This window comes from Fusarium coffeatum, assembly GCF_003316985.1.
Source record: "Fusarium coffeatum strain FIESC_28 chromosome Unknown BRIP53273_contig_21, whole genome shotgun sequence".
NCBI classification, from domain to species: domain Eukaryota; kingdom Fungi; phylum Ascomycota; class Sordariomycetes; order Hypocreales; family Nectriaceae; genus Fusarium; species Fusarium coffeatum.
Genome location: NW_022157819.1, coordinates 1 through 20,207, shown reverse-complemented (window position 1 = coordinate 20,207; position 20,207 = coordinate 1). Strand labels below are relative to the sequence as shown.

General features: G+C 50.2%; 6 protein-coding genes across 6 annotated transcripts; 3 read left to right on the top strand and 3 right to left on the bottom strand.

Annotated features, from left to right (window-relative positions):
• Nucleotides 1-1,091: 1,091 nt before the first annotated feature.
• Nucleotides 1,092-5,604, bottom strand: FIESC28_00722 (uncharacterized protein; the record flags this gene model as incomplete). The annotated part of the gene is made up of 4 exons (XM_031154873.1): nt 1,092-4,984; nt 5,040-5,374; nt 5,430-5,501; nt 5,564-5,604. 4 exons carry the CDS (start codon nt 5,602-5,604, stop codon nt 1,092-1,094), a joined length of 4,341 nt encoding a protein of 1,446 aa, XP_031021019.1.
• Nucleotides 5,605-7,532: 1,928 nt separating this feature from the next.
• On the top strand, nt 7,533-8,171 carry FIESC28_00721 (uncharacterized protein; the record flags this gene model as incomplete). Its single annotated transcript, XM_031154872.1, has 1 exon — nt 7,533-8,171. The coding sequence occupies one exon, from the start codon at nt 7,533-7,535 to the stop codon at nt 8,169-8,171; it is 639 nt and encodes a 212-aa protein (XP_031021018.1).
• Nucleotides 8,172-8,470: 299 nt separating this feature from the next.
• On the bottom strand, nt 8,471-11,359 carry FIESC28_00720 (uncharacterized protein; the record flags this gene model as incomplete). The annotated part of the gene is made up of 2 exons (XM_031154871.1): nt 8,471-11,136; nt 11,188-11,359. The coding sequence occupies 2 exons, from the start codon at nt 11,357-11,359 to the stop codon at nt 8,471-8,473; spliced, it is 2,838 nt and encodes a 945-aa protein (XP_031021017.1).
• A 1,533-nt stretch (nt 11,360-12,892) lies between these two features.
• Nucleotides 12,893-14,550, bottom strand: FIESC28_00719 (uncharacterized protein; the record flags this gene model as incomplete). Its single annotated transcript, XM_031154870.1, has 4 exons — nt 12,893-12,992; nt 13,034-13,772; nt 13,838-14,070; nt 14,126-14,550. The coding sequence occupies 4 exons, from the start codon at nt 14,548-14,550 to the stop codon at nt 12,893-12,895; spliced, it is 1,497 nt and encodes a 498-aa protein (XP_031021016.1).
• A 1,966-nt stretch (nt 14,551-16,516) lies between these two features.
• Nucleotides 16,517-18,115, top strand: FIESC28_00718 (uncharacterized protein; the record flags this gene model as incomplete). Its single annotated transcript, XM_031154869.1, has 5 exons — nt 16,517-16,577; nt 16,632-16,849; nt 16,898-17,091; nt 17,136-17,273; nt 17,323-18,115. The coding sequence occupies 5 exons, from the start codon at nt 16,517-16,519 to the stop codon at nt 18,113-18,115; spliced, it is 1,404 nt and encodes a 467-aa protein (XP_031021015.1).
• Nucleotides 18,116-19,136: 1,021 nt separating this feature from the next.
• FIESC28_00717 (uncharacterized protein) lies at nt 19,137-19,994 on the top strand (the record flags this gene model as incomplete). The annotated part of the gene is made up of 1 exon (XM_031154868.1): nt 19,137-19,994. One exon carries the CDS (start codon nt 19,137-19,139, stop codon nt 19,992-19,994), a length of 858 nt encoding a protein of 285 aa, XP_031021014.1.
• Nucleotides 19,995-20,207: the final 213 nt, after the last annotated feature.

Here is a 20,207-nt window from a genome sequence, read left to right as displayed (position 1 = left end):
ATACGACAAAAAAGGTCTGTTGAGTGTGTACTCTCCATGGCTTAGTCCCACACTTCCTTTACAGAATACAACACGATCAAGGAACATATGACTCCGCGAACATGCACACGGCGGTTGTGTCCCGGAGAATAAAGCGAACCGATAGTCCCACAGACAAGACCGCGAGCTCGTCGCGCCGTGCTCTCCCACTGAATACTTACACAACCTCAATCACCAAGTGGTTCAACATGGATAACAAGAACGGTACAGAAATCTTGGGATCTTGTATTCCTCCTAGACCTAGCTCTGGCATGGTATCGGACGGTGCTGCGACCAGCGTCGAAACAGCAAGCTGGAGCTACTTTTCGAACCCTCAGACCCATCAAGTCGCCTCGCAGGATTGACCTAGCATCAAGATACGCGAACGTGTTATATATATAGCCGTTACTGCCCGACTGCGGTTGTGTACTGTATCGCATCATCGGAGTAATGCGCTACAATGGATAGTATACGTGAAGCAGGTAGCCGCAGAACGCATCTCAGAAGCGAATCTACGGCGCACTAGATGAGACCCTTCCCCCTTCACCTGAGCCTTCAAACGCTTGTTGACGCCTATAGACAGAAGCTCAGAAGACCGCCCAAACCTTCTGGGAGCCATGTCAGTCCAACAAAACACGTATACTGTCATCTCAACTTAGACGATTAGTTCCCCATTATATAGCAACGGGAGTCCTCCCCAAGTATTAAACCAGAAATCACAATTCACATCACAAGGCGTCACAGTGGCACAAAAGTTGAGACTCTAAACATGTATTCATACAATGACCTAATGCCCTTCCCTGGGCATGCCTCATCCCGAGGACTTGCCTGCGTCGTCCAGCCGAAAACAGGCACCAAAAAAGCAAATGTGGTATCATGCGTCCACCAACGCCCAGCGATGCAATGCTGTCATGACTCGTAAGATATATAAAGGCGCTTTCCTGCGCCACCAAAAACAGAGACTTGTCCTTATGCGCCTCCTGGCGCCGCGTTCCTTCCTTCGATCAAAACAATAAAAGCCCAGGGTGTTTGACACCGGGGCTGCCAACCAAGGTGGTTTGGATGGAGGGTGCCTAAGCCCCATTGCGTGCACGAGATCGTGTCACGCGCTGGGGTTTGGCGGGAGTGCCATTAGCTACCATTCCCAAACCCTCCGCCACCTTGGCGGCCCGTGTCGTCTTGGTTGTCGACTTGGGAGTCGACTGGGCCTTGGAGACCCCGGTGTTGCCCTGAGTGGCCTTGGCCTTGGGTGCGGCCCGTCCCTTCTTGGGGGTTGACCCCTGGATCTTCTCCAAGGGGTCCTTCCACCCCACGCGTCGCCCGCCGGCCGATCCTTCACTCACGTCTGAGTCTTCCTCGACCTGACCCTTAAGTCTAGTCAGGGTCTCGGCGGGAGTCTCAGCGTCACCCATGTTCTTCTTGGTGTTGGATCGCGTCTTGCGATCCCACTCCTGCTCCTCGGTGCGTGGCTTCTTGGCCATGCCACGACCGGCACCCGCTCGGTTGAGCTTGATGGGAGTGGGGAGCGAGGACTTGGGTGTGGCGGTGATGTTGTCCTGCCCTCGGAGGCGCGAGGAACGGCGAGTGGTGGGAGGGGATGCGGGGTTGGTGTCGGCGGGAGGGGACAACTCTGTGTCCTGAGTTGGGGTGTCGACCATGTCGATAGCCAATTCAGCCTTGTGTCGGGCTGTTCTGGTTCGCTTGCCCTTCTTGGGGGCAGCGGCAGCCTTGGGCTCATCGACCTTCAACTTCTTGGGAGGAGACTCATCTCCCAAGCTTCCATCCTCGTGCTTGCGCTTCATCAGAGGACTACCCCTGTTAGGGCTTCGGTCCCCGAGAGGCTGGCGTGTAGCAGCGGAAGGAGGAATGGAAGAACCTGACTCTGACGATGTGGTCTTTTGGGACCGCTTGATGAAGTCATGCATCCACTGTCGATCAGCATCGACAGAGTCGGTTGTCTGCTCATCCTGAACGGGAGCATCGGTGGTTGTGGTGGAGGAGGTGATAGGAGAGGTGGTGGTGACGGCTGCGGCGGTGGCGGTAGGCGAACTGACTTGCTCATCCTGAACGGGAGCATTGATGGTTGGTTCGGCGGGAGAAGAAAGACGCTCATCCTGTGCGGGAGCGGTGTCATCCGTGTCGGCGGGGGTAGAGGTGGTAGGCTGATCCTGTGCGGCAGCAATAGTAATGGTGTCAACAGGAGAAGTGATGGTGGCGGGCTCATCCTTGGCGGGAGCATCGTCGACAGCGGGAGTAGGAGTAGAGGTGACGACATGATTGACGGAAGCAGAAGTAAGAGGCTCATCTTGAACAGGAGCGGCATCATGCTTATCGGATGGAGATTTGGCAGGCGTATCAACGTCAGACCAAGACAAGGGAAGAGTCTGATCAGGGTCGGAAGCCAGTGGCGTAGCGAACTTGGGAGTATTGTGGTTAGGTTCGACAGTCTTGGCAGGAGTAGTCAGCTTCGAAGCAGTCATAGCGTTTGTGGTAGCTCGCTTGAGAGGAGTCATAGCGGACTGTCGACGAGTTGTTCGCTTGGTGGAGGCAGGCTGAGGGGTGGAAGCAGCTTCACCAAAGACAAGGGTGTTGTCGTTGTACTCAGGCAGTTCAGGAGTCTGGAATGCGGTAGGGCTAGCATCGTTGATGGTACCAAAGGCAGTGACGTTGGGAGTCTGAAGGAGATCTCCGATGGAGCGTTCGGCAGCTGTGGCCATCTCGGGTGTGCTTGCGTTAACAGGCGACGAGAATGAGAAGACTCGAGAAGGTGTAGCAACGATTGGCGAGAAAGGGTTGTGCTGGGCGGGGAGATCAGTCGAAGCAACTTGGTTGGTGTTGACGCTTGTTCGAGGTGTAGATGCCATAGCGGATGGAGAGAATGCCAGATCATTGTTCTCAAAACCTTGACTCGCGGGCAACATGTGAGCATATTGAGCCGGCAACTTAAATCGGACGAAGAGTCTTCCATTTTCCTCGGTGACCACGATCTTAGCGAGGCCATCGCAGGCATCATTGGCCATGCGTGAAAGGTTTTGGATAGGAGCGGGAGGTGATGAAGGGTGAGCACCAAAGATGTCAGGATTTTCGCGCATGTCAATCTCAACTATAGATTGCTCGTTGGCAGCGGGTTGGTCGTCATCTGACATTTCGACGTGGGCGGTAGAGTTCTTGGCAGGAGTATTCTCGACTGCGGGAGTGATGGTAATCTCCATGGGGGTAGGAACGACGTCGGTGTGAACGGTAGACTCGGCGGTAGCGATGTCAATGGTAGCATCGTAGACAGTGGGGTCGTCAGTAGGAGCAGCGTCGACCATGTTGGCTTCATCGGTAGTGTTGATAGGTGTAGCATCGGTGACTTGTACCTCCTGAGCGGTTACAATGGGAGTAGGGCCTTCCATCTCGGCATCCTGAGTGGGAGTGGGATCACTGCTACTGGCCTCATCAATGACTTCGACGGGAGCGATCTCAGAGACAGCACTGTCGTCGGTAGGAGTAGAGTCATCCTTGTGAATCTCAGTAGAGTCAATGACAGGGGCAGGGACGTCGGGTTCGTCGGTAGTGGTGTCAACAGCAGAAGTGGGATCGGCCATAGTGGCATCGTCAACAGTGGTAGTGACAGGTTCAACAGCGCTGATCTCGTTGGCAGTCTCGTAAGAAGCGGTCTCATTGGTATCATCCTCAGCAGTCTCGAGAATAGTGGTCTCATCGGCAGAAGGGCGGTCGAACAGAGATGCAATAGAGATGACATCCTGGAAGGTATCGTCGGACTTGAATCGAAGCTTTTGAGGGGAAGCTGATCGACGGCGAGCTTGGGTCTCGAGTAGCTTTCGGAGAACAGGTTCGGATCGGCGGCGACGTGCGTGGTTGACGGTTTGAGATCGGTGGGCCTCGCTGGCTTGAGAAGAGGTGTTCATCCAGGAGACGTTGCTCTGGAAGGGAGATGCACCACCAAAGTCAATAGAGTCGATACCGGTAGGAGTCTCGTAAGTGCAGACAGGAGCCTTGGGTGTGTCGGGACCAAGAAGAGCGTGAAGACCGATAGGAGAGTCAGACTGGCCAGGAGTAGCGGGAGCTGCACTCTGGGGCATGGGAGTAAAGGGAGTGGTCGGCTCAGCACGAATCCAGCGAGAGGGAGTAGGAGCGATCGGACGCGAAAAGTTGACCGGAGACGACTTGTTGGGAGTTGAAGGCGGGCCTCGAATACTCTCGTCGCCATTGATTGAGGAGGAGTCAAACTCGGACGGCACACGGAATGTACGGCCAGGGCTTCGAGTAGGGGAAGAAGTGATGTCTCCGGTGGGCTCAGGTGATCCCTCCTTGGGGGAACCGGGAAGATCTTCCTCCGACGCGGTGGGTGAGTAGTTCAGCGAGTTCACAGCGAAGTCATAGACTGGGCTGGCGGTCTGAGGAACAGGAGAGTTTCGGCTCTTGCGAGGAGTGGTGAAGACGCCGCGACGAGAGGCAGGGAGAAGCTTGACAAAGCCTTCCGTCAAGCGGTTTGCGCGAGGCGTCTTGGAGAAGGGGGTTGTAAGACGCGCAATGCGCTTCGCAGGAGACCGAGACTCTGCCTTGAGAACAGGCTGTCGAACGACGGTTGGACTTTCGGGCTCGGAATCGTCCATTATGTCGGAAAGCTCGGGAACACCATAGGCCGCCACATGCTGGCGAGGGTTTCGACGGCTGCTTCGAAGGAAGGCCGAAAAGCCGACCATCGAAGCGGTAGCAACGTCTACCTCCTTCTTGCCCTTGGAGTATGCCTTCTTGATGATGGGTAGAACCTTATAGTAAAACCCGAGCTTATTACCCCCGGTCGGAGTGATCATCAAAGGGACGTCCGGCTGACCGCCAAGAGCAACATCGGCGCGGCGCTTGAGGGGGGTGATCTGGCAGATACCCCGGCGAGCGGCGCGCCGATCCTCGTAAGAGGTACATGAAGAGGTGTTCATGTAGTTGTTGGCGACGTTGGCTAGTTTGACAGGTTAGTGGAAAGTCAGCTTGAAAGGACCATGGAGGCAACTTACCGGTCGCCTGGACAAGTCCCTGAAGCATAAACGCATGGCTGAGTGAGCTGCCTGAGAACGCCACTTCTCTAGAGATTGGCTGGTAATTGGCTCCTCTTCTAACCTTGCGCGACACGAGTTGATCGGACGCAACGGCCTCACGTGTGTTCGGCATGGTAAAATTGACCTCGGGGCGGATCATGAAAGGCTGAGCCTTTCGGTCGTAGAGAGCGACCCTCTTCATGATTTGCCGACCCTTACCGGCCGCTTTATGGGAAAGTGTCAAAACACGATCCCAGGCAGCGGGCCGGGTCAGGGCCATGGTGGAGGCAGCACCGAGAGAGAAGCTGAGGTCACTATCGCATCGTTAGTTTCGATTCGTTGGCGTGCAACGGTTTTGCAAAGGCGTACATTTTATCAGCGTCGACACGTGTGCCGTTGGTCGTCGAGAAGAAGGGGATAAAGTCGAGGGGGACGGGCTTGCTGTAAAGAATTTATATTAGCATGCTGCAGAGAAGAGAGAAGACACAGGAAGCAAAACTCACATCCCCATGGGCTGTTGCCCAAACGCCCAAGACGCTGCCATCGCGAAGATGTAGCGCGGACGAGCAGAAAGTAAACAAAAGCGGGAGCAACGGCCGCAGTGTTGAAGATTGTTGGTGATGAGTAAAGAAAAAAAAAAGTTGTGGGAGCTGGTGCTTTGCAAAAGGAGGCTTTTGCGAGATCACGGGAAGAAATCGAGTGTTGTGAGGTCAGAGATCGAGCATTGCGCAAAGACGGGAGAGTTGAGAGTTTGTTTTGTTTTGCGAAACGGGAACGATGTGAATGTGGCCCCACCTTGCACTGGCACTGACAGTGGCAGCCGGCTGCAGACGATGGCGGCGCGCGCTAGCGCTAAACGCGTTATGGGTAAAAACCACGTGACTACCGGTTCTTCTTAACACATGGGATTCATAAATCTGCAATACGCGATGGTTTTAGGATCATTTAGATCATTACGTGAATAAGACCGTTCGCGTGAAGGGTTTCCTTCGCGTAGTCACGCGTATTGCAATACTTGAGGCTTTCTGAGCCAATAATGCGAGGGACGCCAAGTACATGGGTGTGAATAAGGGCCCATAACTAAAATGAAGCTGATTTTATTGTAATTGTTATTGACACTGGTCTGTTTATTCATTGTGCCTCCTATATTATCCAGCACAATTTCAAGAACAATAGAACATGACCAAGCTTGACTGGATTAAATGGTGGCTATCTAGCCGACGTTTGCAGAGAGTCTGAGACTTGGACAATGATAGAGCCTCAGACCAATCGGTTGCGCTTAATGACACCGAACACCTTGACGTAGCATTGTTCTAGTGCCCTGCCCTTCTCGGACAACACTTTAGCATTGATCTATTTATGTCTCATGGTGGGAGGGACAGTTCCTCTACTCGAAACAGCCACATGTTCTTCCCGAATGTTTAAAAATGAGTTTCGCCAGCCGTGATCAATGCCCTGAACTACGAACGGGAACGAGCGGGCAGCGGTTATGCTAGACCAGGTCAGGGTCTCGTCTCTCAATCGTGGAACCCAATCTTTGTTTACTTTGGACCCAAAAAGGGAAAGCGCCGAGCAACAGCAAGCCCAAGAAGCCGTAGAGGGTGCAAATTGGAAGTCAAGTCAGCTGCGAATGAATTCCCTTTCTCTTTTGACTGCAAGGCCAAGATAAGTCTTTCTTCAAGGTCATGATCAATTTCGACTTGTTAGTGAAGTCAGATTTCAATAGTGGAAGTCTGGTATAGGTACGAGTCCATGTGTTGATTTGAACTGTACGCCTTGGAAAACTGGACCTTCCAAACGCTTGAGTAGAGTCGCATTAGCCACTGAACTCTTATTACGAATGCACTTTCATACGAGCCTCCAGGATCTGGACTAGAACTTGGATAATGATGATGGGCAATGAACACATCTTTAACTCTCAGCAACAACCAGCTACGAAGTACAATAAATATGTCTTGATTTTAAAATGTTTCGTTATTCAAGAAGGAAACTTTTGTATTGCATAATGCTGTGTTGTGAGTAGAATGCATATTGATCGTGGGCACACTTGAGTGGCTAATGCACTTTATACACCTGACGAGTTGAGATTTGAGAGAGCTCGCGATCATGGGAATATACTTTGGTCTTGCCGTTAGAACAGGAAGAGCAGATGCTATATTTATTTTTGTCTCATCGTCTCATTAATGTTTAAACTGTCGATAAACTTCATTCTCGGATCAAAAACCCCGAAAGCATGTTGCTACAGGGTAGCCACTTTGGTCTTGCTAAGTCAGAGTCTCAGTTCCCCAGGTGGGGAGCCACACTAGCCCCGCCACCCTTATCCCGAGCCGCGTGCCAGCGAACGTCATCCCTCAGGCTACCACATTCAACCTCAACCTTTCCATAACAACCACCGCCTCCAACATCCTCTCCTCAGCGCATCTCTCTCCCGAAACACACACAAACCTCCAGCGCACCCGAAACATCGCCAAAATGAATCGCCTCTTCGGCTCCAAGCCCACGGGCCCCAAACCCACCCTCAACGGCGCCATAACAAACCTCGACACCCGCATCTCCTCCCTCGACACCAAACTCAAAGCCCTAAACGCCGAACTAGGCGCCTACCAAGAAAAGCTGTCCCGCATGCGCGACGGCCCCGGCAAACAAGCTATGAAGCAAAAAGCCCTCAAAGTGCTCCAGCGCCGCAAAGCCTACGAAGCCGAAAAAGACAAACTAGAGTCTCAAGTGTGGAACATGGAACAGGCGAGCAACATGCAGGACAACCTCAAGAATGTAATGACGCAGGTCGACGCTATGAAGACTACCAACAAGGAACTCAAGAAGCAGTATGGCAAAATTGATATCGATAAGATTGAGCGGCTGCAGGATGAGATGGCGGATTTGATGGATGTGGGGAATGAGATTCAGGAGAGTCTTGCGAGGAGTTATGATATTCCTGATGATGTTGAGGAGGATGAGTTGGATGCTGAGCTTGAGGCGCTGGGGATGGAGGTTGAGATGGAGCATGAGATGGGTGGTGCTGTGCCGGGTTTCTTGCAGGATGAGGTCATGCCGGAATTTGTTGACGAGCCGCCTCAGACTGAGGACAAGGTGAAGCAGGTTGCTGGTTAATGGGAGTAGCTGACTACAATGTTGTGAACTGTCACGAATTTTCTGAGTTATGGCGTTGGTCGGAAGGGTAGTAGGGTCTCAAGCATATTTCACCACTTTTAAATACCACTATTATCGCTTGAAATGAGTCTGTCATTTAGAACACCCTCCTGCGAATATGTACCCTCTTCATTAAGAATTGTACTGAGACGGCCCTTCTCGAACTACTTGATACATACAATCCCAATCTCGATTATATCCATGCAACCCGCCAACTCCCTCGCTCAAAATAATGCTTTCGTTGAAACGTGCCTTGCAATCTAGTCCACCGTTGCGAAGAACCTGACAGCTTCTTCCAATGCTGGGTCTTTATTACAGAAATCCCATCCGACAATTGTTGGAGTTTGGCTGCAGCAAATAATCTTGTGCGCATCGAATTGAAGCTTGAAGACTCGTGCAGATGTGTTCTCTGCCGCTGCGATATGGGGATGTTGACCAGGGTGATGAGCAACCGCCGCTGGTTGGCCTGGCTGCCCAGGTGGTGCACCTTGGGCATTATTTGCGGCCGGTGTTTGCGCAGCTGGAACTCCACCTGCCGCATGAGCCGGCGCAGGTATAGCACCAGGTAGAGGCACGCCGATACTGGACCTCGGGTTCGTTCGGTTGCTATCGCTGGAACCGACCGAGCTCGACTGGTGCCGCAAAGGTGCCTGTCGAATCTGAAGAGCAGCCAGAGCGTCCGTAACTACCCCTCTAAGCTGTGCTCGAATCAAAGGCGAAGTCTCCTTCTCGATGGCGGATTGCAAGTATGAGTGGTGAGCCAGCGCGATCGGGTATTGCGCAAGTGCCTGCTGAAGCGCATTTGGTCCGAGCGGTACGGTTTGGTCGATGAGCGCTTGGTATGAAGTCGATGTTCGTTGCGAGTCGCCATGGTGGTCGCGTAGCATCATGGGTCCAAGTGGTGTGCCAGTTGTAGGTGGAGAGCGTGGAACGATGGTAGATGAATGCGAAGATCTGCTAGCCAATGATCCAGCCATTGCGACGTTCGATGTTGCGCTCGACAATGCCGCAGCAGCTTCACGTTGAGCAGCAGCAGCAGCCTCCTCCTGTCGAAGATGAATTGCAGGCTTCCAAACGCCTTCCTTATCGCGTCTCCAGATGATGATGCTCTGATCGTAGGAGCCAGATACTATACGGCCGTACTTTCTGCCTCCACCACCGCCAGGAGGCACCTTGGCACCGAATGCCTGCACATCCTCAGGTCGTGAGCTACCAGCATTGGCACGACGGTCTCTGCGACGTCTTCGATCCATGCTATGGTCGATCTCGCCAGCCTCCAGAGCCCGGAAGTACTCAGCATCCACGGCCTTGGCTTCGAGCTCATCTTCTGCTGTGCTGTATGGTAGATCGCCGAAACCAGCCTGAACAGTACGAACCAGATGGTTGTGTCCGCGCAACTGGGCAACCTTAAGGCCGGTAGGGGCATCAAAAATGCATACTTCCCAGTCACTGCTGCCGCTCACAATTCTGCGTCCATCAAACTCAACGCACGCAATTCCCTTGTCGTGTGCGGGTATCGTTTGAGTGCAGACCTGCTCTGGCCACTTCCAAACCTTGATGTGCCTATCACCAGAGACAGAGACGATAGTGCGGTCGCGAACTTGGATTGCATTCACAGCAGCGCTGTGTCCATCCAGACGGCCGATCATGGTAAATGGTGGCTTGACGGCAAGTTCCTGACTCAAGTCTGGTTCGTAACCGTATCTTCGCAGGTTGGTTGGGACCGGGCCAACGACATCGCCTCCAGGGTATCCGAGATCGCCATGTCTCAAAGGACGTCGGTTAAAGATCTTGATCGTTTTGTCCTTGGAAGATGTAACTAAAATGCGTTTGTCAAATCGCACGTTGAGCACTGATTCATGGTGAGCTCTTGTCAGCCTCTGCACCAGCTCTCCTGTGGAGAACTTCCAGATGAAAACGTTAGAGTCACTACTTCCAGAGACAAGCAAATCCTCTTCTGGGTCGGCGTCAAATTGCAGACACAGAACGGAGCCCATGTGTCCAGTGAGTGGAGCTCGAACAAGTCGACGGGTATGCACGTTCCAAATGCGCATGGTCTGATCTCTGCTGCCGCTCACCAAATAATCCTTCTCGAATTGCAATGCGTAGACACATTCCTGATGTCCCTCCTCAAGAAAGTTGGGGTGTGGGAATTGAAAGGTGCTGTATTTTCCAAGCTCCCAGTTCGCTTCCAACTTGCGTCGCATGGCATATAGATACCGCCAGTTGATGCGATATCGTGATCGGCCGACATCCCAAATGTAAAGTGGTGACGGGGGCATGGTGTTGGCTGCATCGGCGAGCGACATTGGAGGTACGGATGACTCGGGATCGCCGCTCGGTTCCTTGCGCTTTCCTCTGCCCTCGGAAGATGAAGACATGGTTCGGTCGAGACTCGCTGTTCTAGAACCATCAAGATCCATCTCGCCCATAGGTACGATGGCAGGTCGGCTTGACGAGAAAGAGGACGAAGGGCTGCCAAACATGCTTCCACCGGTCAAACCCTCACTGGGACCAGGTGTACGGTCGCGATCGGTCATTTCGAGGTCTTCGTCGGTATTAACAGCGCGGATCTTGTTAGGATGAGCATCTTGCGTCGATTGCAATCGGTTGAGAAGGCGGACGGAATGATCAAGGCCATTGTTGACCTTAGTTTCGCAGGCTTCGATCTCGCTCGTGATGGTCTTCCATCCCTCCATGTAGTATAGATGCTCCCATAACTTCCTATCCAAAGCCAATTCGTACCAAGCGCGACATGTTTGCGTGACGCTAACGAGGGAGACGGGATCGAGGAAGCCTAAAATCTTGAGACAGATTTCCGCAGGGAGGTATTGGATAAAGTCAATGTAGAGTCGCGGGTTCAAACGGTGAACGATCTCGGCGATGACGGATGTAGGCAGATTATCGAGCAGGGCCATGGTCAACTCTTCAAACGTGTCAGCAAGTCAAGGCTAGAGTTTCAATCAGCATCACGTACCTGTCCTGACCTGGAGGGGTAGAAGAGACGAGTTCGCGACAAGCCATGTGCTTAAATCGGATGGAGAACGAAGAGTAGCGAGGGCGGTCGAGAGTTCTTGATTGACGGTGGGCGTTAAAGGGTCCTCGGAATAACCCTCGTCGGGTTGATGTGCAGGAGAGAAGGGATCCATGGAGGGCAAGGCTTCATTCTTATTCGACATTGGGACTGCGAGGCCTCGGGCCCCTGTTGATGTAGCAGTTCCTCGTTCAAGCGAGGAGAAGATCAGGATCAGAAGCGGGTGGTATGGCGATCAAGGGCGTTGCAGCGGTCAACAAAGACGAAATGCGGATGGCGCAAGTTTGGCGGATTAAAATGTTGAGCGGGAGGACAGCCGAGTGTCACAACAGGACGCGCAACACGACACAAGACTAGGAGGGGCGGATATGGCGTGCGTCGCAATACAGCAGGGAAGAGTTGAGAGATTGATTCGATAGAAGTACAGGTTCTGAAGATTTGAAACAGATTTTGTACGGGAAAGTGGTTGGATGCGATGCGATGTAGTCCAAAACAACAAAGAATGGACTCGCTGGAGAAATGAATGATTGAAGATGATGGAGGCTAAATGTCCATGTCCATGCTCGGTTTGGTTTGGTTTGATTTGGAATGGATGGAGATGAGATGAGATGCAGAAGGTGGAGGCGGCTCTCCGGGCCATCCCATCCCAGGCCATCGCCCAGGCCATCACCCATCAAGTCAGGCCAAGTCTTGGTCCAGGTCCAGGTCCATGCCAAAACAGAAGTGGCTCCACTCAACTAAGATTGGCTGATGCTGATGGAATGGGCTGGGCTTGTCTCATTCTCCTGGTTGCATCTCAGTCAATCGACAATTCCTAACTCCCCTAACCGGAATAAATGGTCAAGCGGCTATGCACCCGCAGCAGCCCTACGTAATGTCGTGGATTTATTGCCTGTCAAACGGTGTGGTTTTTTATTTTGATGTGCGACAATATTACTGAATTAGCCTTCCATCACTTTAGCCGGGAGTTTGCTTGGCTATTTCCCGCACCTTGAACCCGATAAACTCACCAACTACATTACATGCCTCAGCTGCCTGTCTCTCAGCGGGAGGCGTCGATAGAAGTGTCGGGTAGGGCTTTCTGAACATCGAGACTATTACGGGCATACGCATTCCTGGTAGCGAAATGTTACCTTATTTGTAAATCCGACACCAAGAATTGATGAGAAGCCAGGCTTCATTCTCTAGATATTTTCTATACTATTTATGTAGGACATCCTTCTCCTGCTTTTCTTTTTCTCAAAATCCGCTAGTCTGAATCACATTAGAAAAGGAAAAGTGCAAACCCACATCCTCCTTCTGCCTTTCCAACATCCGCCTCTCCAACTCCTGCTTCTGTTGCTCAAGCTCTTCAGCTTTTGCTATCTGTCCCTGATCTTTGTATATCTTTACCAAGAGAGCCATACACATGATGGTTCGGGGGTGTTGATTACCGAGTACTCTCTGCGCCGCCGTCAACGCTTGTTCTCCCAAATCTTTAGCCTCTTCCAGCCGTCCTTGAGTCTTATAATGCTCTGATAGCTCGTACCGATTGTTGATTGTCGCTGGATGATCTTCCCCAAATAAATGCATCGACATCTTCAATGCTTGCCTCAGTAGCTCCCCAGCCTCATTCGACCGACCTTGTTTGCTATATACAAGCGCGAAACTAGACATGCAACCGATAGTAAAAGGATGTCTGTCTCCTAGAATCGTCATGGTCTTCGTCAGCAATTGTAGCCCGAGCCCTCCAGCCTCGTTCAGTCGGCCTTGTTTGATGTATGTAGAGACCAATGTATACATCGCATACATCGTTTTGTGATGCGACTCTCCAAATATCTCCTTGCTTATCTTCAGCGCTTGCGCACCAAGTTCTTCACTTTCCTCGGTATTCCCATGGTTGACATAGTTCCACGATAATTCTATCATGCAGCGCAATACAGATAGACATCCCTCTCCCAAGTTGATCTTCCCCCACTCCAACAGCGACTCTTGCAACTTTTGAGCTTGATGGCAAGATCCTTGCACGTGTAAAACCTCGCTAAGAAGTTGCAATGCATTGAACTTGATGATGAGGGCGTTCTCGTTATTCTCACAATCTTCCACGGTTTTCCGAGCTGTTTCTTCTGCATGCTTGTATCTTCCTTGTTCAACTAGTATACCCCCTAGTTTGATTCTTAGTTCTAGTGTCTGAGAATGATAAGCCCCAAATGAATTCTCTGCTACAGACAGTGCTTCTCTGACACCTTCTTCCTCAACTTGTTTATAACGACGAGGCGGCTGGTCAAGAGGAATGACGTTCGAGGCAGACGAATGATCCACCAAAGGGATGGCGGGCTGATAGATATAGGCGTGCTCTTGTATATCAAAAGCACTGCTCTGAGGGTGTCCCATACCAGGCATGAAGGCGAGGGGAGAATAGGTTGTGGGACTTGGAATTGTCGATCTAGTGCGTGGTGAGAAGCCTAGACTTCTTGTTGAATACACAGGACTGGGAGCCACTGAGCCACGCTCAGAGATGGTACGGCAGATGATTGCAGATGGGGTGGCTATAAGTCACAAGTCAGTATTCAAACCCAAACACTTTTGTATAAGACGTGAAAAGCTGCCTTACATGCTACAGGGCTAGGTGCATACAAAGAGGTTTGTGAGACCTCATGTCTGACCATCCACCTGTCGATCTTGTGAGGTTCGACATTCCTGCCCCTGATGGAGAAGATCTGCTCCCCTTTATCAACATCGACGAGCCTCCGTTGCTGTCGTTTTCTGACGATTGCTGTCATTTCTGCTGGTTTGATGTTCTTGTCTTTGCCCCATTGGGTTATACGGGTTCGGTACTGTCTCAGTCTTGAAAATAGTCAGTTAATGTTCAGTCTGAAATAATGCTATGGCAATCTCATACTCTGCACTGAAACCAAATTCTTCTTCAATCATCTCCTTGACCTTTGCAAGGGGAAGCTCCTGTGCATCGTGGAGTTCAAGAATTCGGGCTTTATATGGCTCCCAATCCTTGGCACGTAATGTTGGAGCCTTCTTCTTCCGACCTTTTGGAGGCGGACCCATGGCAGCAGCTGTCAGCTCAGCATCATTTGTAGAAACTATCCCCGTATTCTGCGGCACAGGGACGAGATGCTCTTTAGCAAAGCTCAGGGGGTTGAGCGGCTCGAATAGATTTGTTGCTTGTTGAGCAGAGATAGAATCGTGCGAGGCTAATTCATTGCCCCGAACAAACTCGTGAGATAGAGGGTGCCCGAAAGGGTACGCGGGTGATTGCTGATCAGTCAGGAACTGTTCAAACAGGTCCGGAAACGTGGTCCAATTGTCCATGTTGACAGACTCAATTGGGAGGCCAAATACACAAGCTTAGCTAAAGGTAAAGAAAAGTGTAAGGGAAATGTTTGGATGGAAAAGCGACAGTTATTATACTCGAAAGTCCTGTTGTTGGCCCCCCTGGGTAAGGCAGTAAGGCAGACAACTTTCCTGTCACGATTCGCAAAACTACTATTCAACAACAAACATAAGGGAAAAAAGGGGGGGAACAAAACTACTATTTCTTAATGCATGCACGAACGCCACCTCACCAGATCCCTGACCATTGCAGCCAACCAACCGCTCAGCGGTGAGAAGTTTCCCCTCAGCTGCCATTGGACAGTCAAAACTACAATTTCTAAACCTGGCTGCCAGGATCTGTTACCAGGGTGCAGCACGTAGGTTTTCTACGGAAAAATAGTAGTTTTGTAGTGAAGCCCAAGATGAAAGTCATCGTGGCCTGTTGCATTTGCAAAACTACAACACCAGGTCACATTTAAAAAGGAAATGGGCTCAGCCTGATAGTTGAACAACTCATCCCTCAAAACTGCTTATTCTGCCTCACCAATGATACCATTTATTGGCTGCAAGTAATCCTGAAGATCACCAATCACATTGCGCCTAACCCATCAACGCGTCGGAGCCACGCTTCATGATCCGAACAGCCATCACTGTCGCCTGCTGAGACAGTTCCTCAGATTCTTCGTCTTTTCAGCAATCCAGTTTATTCTCAATTTTAAAATTCAATTCAAAATCATACAGCAACCTCCAAGTAAACCTTCTCAGATTGTACGTTATGACTGAAGTAGCTGCATCGTCCGAAGTTGTTGTCGCCATCATATTCGGCGTCCTTCAACTAATTGTGGCCATCATTGCCCTCTGGCAGCAGCATTACCTTCGCAGGGCTGCTTGTATGTATTTTATTGTTTTATGGTGTCACAGTTGAGTACTAACCAGATAGTCAACCCTAGGCTTAGAAGAAGACGAAACCCTTTCTGATTATTTTCAGACAAATTCTGGGGAATTCAGGGCATTCAGTTCAGGATAAATGTAGATATTTCAGCTGTCAGATGCCGGGAATTTGACCTGACCCAGATGAGATTCAAGGCAAAATCTTCTGTGCATCGGCCGGTGTGCTAGACGAAGCTGATATATCTAACGGCGTATTTTGGATTGAACTTGACAGATGCTAGTACTATCTTTAATTTTTATCTTCTGGACTGTTGTATGCGGTTAGAGCGTGCAGGAAAGTTAGCTTAGTAGGAGCGTCGCTTGGTGTTGGCTTTTCGGACATCACCTTTCCGATATTTGATAGTTTCAACCTCGGAAAAAAGATTTACATACCTGTTCGAGAACTCACGAAAGACCAATTTCATTCAATTAGTGACTGAACATCTTTATATTTAACAAAGCCTTCTACAATAAGCTTTCTCTGAACATGCGCCATCTCTTGTTCCATCCAGCTGTTGAGTCAGATATTCATTCGCTGAGTTTTGGGTGATGATATGGATCCACGGAGGACTTGAGGTCTCCAGCGTCGAGACAGCCAATCAAAGATACCACCCATTAAAACCCCACGGTCGCCAAAGCCCTGTAAGGCTCATAAGGGTCCTTCCTAAAATCGCATAGTAATGCGCTAGGTACCACCCTTGTTGAGCCTCATGACAGCTTCACTTCATCTTCAAACTATCAAAGCCCGTTGAAATAAACCAATACATCTTTCTTTCGGAACCAATTCAATATTATACCGCAAGACTTACACCACAACGGCCAGAATTCGTCCTCAAGACCAAAAGGAAGTCCGGTATTGAAGATGGGTACAAGCGGCTAAGAGCACGTGACTCAGAGGGGCCGGTGTCGGTCCGCCAAATTTTTCGTGACTCTACCCAGGACCCCGCCATCGCGATAGATAAAGCACCAATTGATCACACCAAACTCGTTTAAACAGAATCAATTCGATTACTACACAAGCACCATATCCATCATGGCCTCAAACAATACTAGTGCTCCCGCCGAGGGTATGCTTTGGGGTGGTCGCTTCACAGGTAATGTATAACAACCCCGCCATGAAGCTCCCAAACTGACGTCACGAACCACAGGCGGCATCGATCCCCTGATGCACCAGTACAATGCCAGTATTGGTTACGACAAGTATCTGTACAAGGAGGATATTCTTGGTAGTATCGCCTTTGCTCGCGCTAATGCCAAGTCGGGCATCATCTCTAATGATGAGTTCACTGAGATTGAGCGTGGTCTGAAGGAGGTGATGAAGGAGTGGGAGGCTGGTACTTTTGCTATCATGCCCAATGATGAAGATGTAAGGCATTCACCATCTCGTGGTATTTGTGGTGACTGATTGGGTTAGATTCACACCGCGAATGAGCGACGATTGTCTGAGATCATTGGTAAGGAGATTGGTGGAAAACTTCACACTGGTCGTAGCCGAAACGAGCAGGTTGTTACCGACATGCGAATGTGGTTGCGCGAGCGCATTCGTGAGATTGAGAGCCATCTCGTTGCTTTCCTTCAAGTCATTGCTGCTCGTTCTGAGGCTGAGATGTAAGTTTCACATCACTTGAGATGAGCTTTTCTAATGTTCATAGCGACCATATCATGCCTGGATACACCCACCTACAACTTGCCATGCCTGTCAAGTTCTCGCAATGGCTCCTGTCATATGGCTTTTCCTTTGCCTCCGATTTAGAACGTTTGAGGGAGGTCTTGAAGCGGGTCAACAAGAGGTAAGCACATCCACCGATAATCTTGTACGTCTTGCTAATATGGTAATAGCCCTCTCGGTGCTGGTGCTCTTGCCGGAAATGCCTTTGGTATTGATCGTCAGATGATGGCCAAGGAGCTTGGATTTGAGGGCATTATGTGGAACAGCATGAACGCTGTTGCTGACCGTGACTTTGTCACTGAGTTCCTTTCTTGGGGTACCATGTTCATGAACCACGTCTCAAGGATGAGCGAGGATTTGATTATCTACTCAACCGCTGAGTTCGGCTATGTTCAAGTTTCAGACGCCTACTCAACAGGCTCATCATTGATGCCCCAGAAAAAGAACCCTGATGGCCTCGAACTTCTGCGAGGTAAGGCCGGCCGATCCTTCGGTCACTTCGCCAGTGTTTGGAGCGCTACCAAGGGTATTCCCAGCACATACAACAAGGACTTGCAAGAGTCTTGGGAGCCCATGCTCGATCACGTCAAGACCGTCTCCGACAGCGTGCAAATCCTCAACGGCATCCTCAGCACCCTCAAGCTCCGACCCGAGCGCATGATCGCCTCTCTCAACCCCTTCCTGCTTGCAACCGACATCGCAGACGTGCTCGTGCGACTCGGCGTGCCATTCCGTGAGACACACCATATTTCAGGACGTGTGGTTGCCAAGAGCGAGGAGCTGGGAATCCCTATGGATCAGTTGAGCTTGGAGCAGCTGCAGGCTATTGATAGCCGATTCCCGGATAGCATCAAGGATGTTTTCAACTATGAGGCTAGTGTTGAGTCGAGGAATGCTCAGGGTGGTACTAGCCGAGCTGGTGTTTTGGAGCAGATTGAGGTTCTTAAGGGTATGTTGAATTAGAAGCGTTTGATAGATTGCTGCGGCTGCAGTACGGAAAGATAAAGAAAAGTTGCTTGTGTCTTCAAAAGAATGTCCCTCTTGAAACGACTTCTGGTTAATGTGAATGTTTACCTTTATGATTCTCTTCGTTCTCATCCAAACGCCAAAGCCATCTGAAGTCCAACCCTACCTTTCAAAAGTGTTTGATTTTGACGATATAAGTGAGCGTCTGAGGATAGTTACGTTGTACTCAGCGCTGCGGACTTGGAATCCCTGAATCAATAATGTCAAGTCAATCTCGAGATTATATTCCATGATATTGCTCTCAGCTAGACTTGAGCATGATGATTCATCGTACACACCAACTCTAATGGAGAATGATTCGTAATTCCACAGGATCACTAGTCTGAAGAACAAGGTTGAAGACTAAAAGATGCTAAATTATAAAGTCCGTTGGCGGATGACGTCGTAGTGGTCGCCATAGTAAGCAATTATCTGAGTAAGACACCGGACTTTATAAACCATCGAATCAGATAAGCCGATTTGCGAAATACTTATCAGATTCAATTGAGCCTAATCCTGACCGCAAATCTCACCTAACCCACCTCGCCTCACCGAACCCATGAATGTCCGTACTTGTGGACCCTCATGATCCGACGTCAAAACAGACTTTTAAAACCACTTAAACCCAACGTCGTATTCCGTCTCATAAAATCGATCTTGGATCTCCTGATAATCTCGTGAACCTCGGCATATCCATATTGTTGGGTTATTCTTCTCCAGATAAACTTTTTTGGTGAGAGCGCATCTGTGGCCCGATCTAGCAATTACTCCGGAATCCTTGCAAAAAAACATCCGACGGACTTTTCGAACACGTCCCCAACAATCTACAATCTCCTATGCATTAGACTATTCCATCGGACAGCCCGGATGAGTTTTTGAACACTAGTCGATCCTTTTTATTTATAAAGAGTGCTTACTCCCTTCCACTTTAACAATTTCATTCATTTATTATCGTTGAAGAGTTTTAAAGGAAATCAAAATGTCGGGCAAAAAACTTCCTCAACTACCTGGCTTCAAGGCCTTCAACGCCAACATCCTCGTCAGCGAGGACATTGTCGAAAAAACACCCGACAACCATCCAGCAGCTATTCTCATCTACGGCTGGGGCGACGGTCAAGCTCGCCATGTCGGAAAATACGCAGAAGGCTACCGCGCTCTCTTCCCCCACTCCAAGCAAATCATCATCTTGAGCCCTATTTCAGATGCCATGTTCACAGGTCTCGAGACACGAATGCGCGGCATGCAAGTTGTCATCGATAACCTAAACGGTCTTCTTGATGAAAAGACTGCGCCTATTCTTGTGCACAGCATGTCCAACACTGGTGCTATTAGCTATGCTACCACGCTCAAGGCTTTTGCGGATAAGGAGGGTCGAACTATGCCCCATCAGTTGCTCGTTTTGGATTCTACGCCTGGAAACCCCTTTTGGTCGTGGGAGAGATTGGGCAAGTGGTCTCATGCCATGGCTATCGGCACCGCAAAGTTCTTTCCCTGGCCTTTTGTCGTTACCAAGGGTATTTGGGGCTTTGTTTTGACACTGGATGTCATTTTCAAAAAGTTGATCGGCAGTGAGCCTTCCGGTGCTTTTGCCCTCCGAACAGTCGACGACACAACCTACGAGACTCTGGACTCTAAGCGTCTGTATTTGTACAGCAAGGAGGATGAGATTATTTCCCATTTGGATATCGAGGGATACATTGCTGAGTCGCAGCAGAGAGGTTATGAGACCAGACAGGAGCTTTTCGACGGGACGAACCATGTTGGACATATGCGTGAGCATCCTGAGAAGTACTGGAAGGCTATTCAGGAGGCTTGGGAGTGGAGTAACGATAACTAAGAATGGGATTGGTTTTGTACGATTTGTTGTTATGACTAGCGTTTTTATACCACTGGGGTAGAGTTTGGTACTGGATGTATGGATTTCGTCTCAGAGAAAAATAGAAAGAAGAAAATATGATACCATATTAAGCATTTGCGGTTCCAACTAGCACCGAAATCTTACCTTTCTGCCTGTGAACTTTCGGATCAGGTGTGACATCCCCCCCCCCCC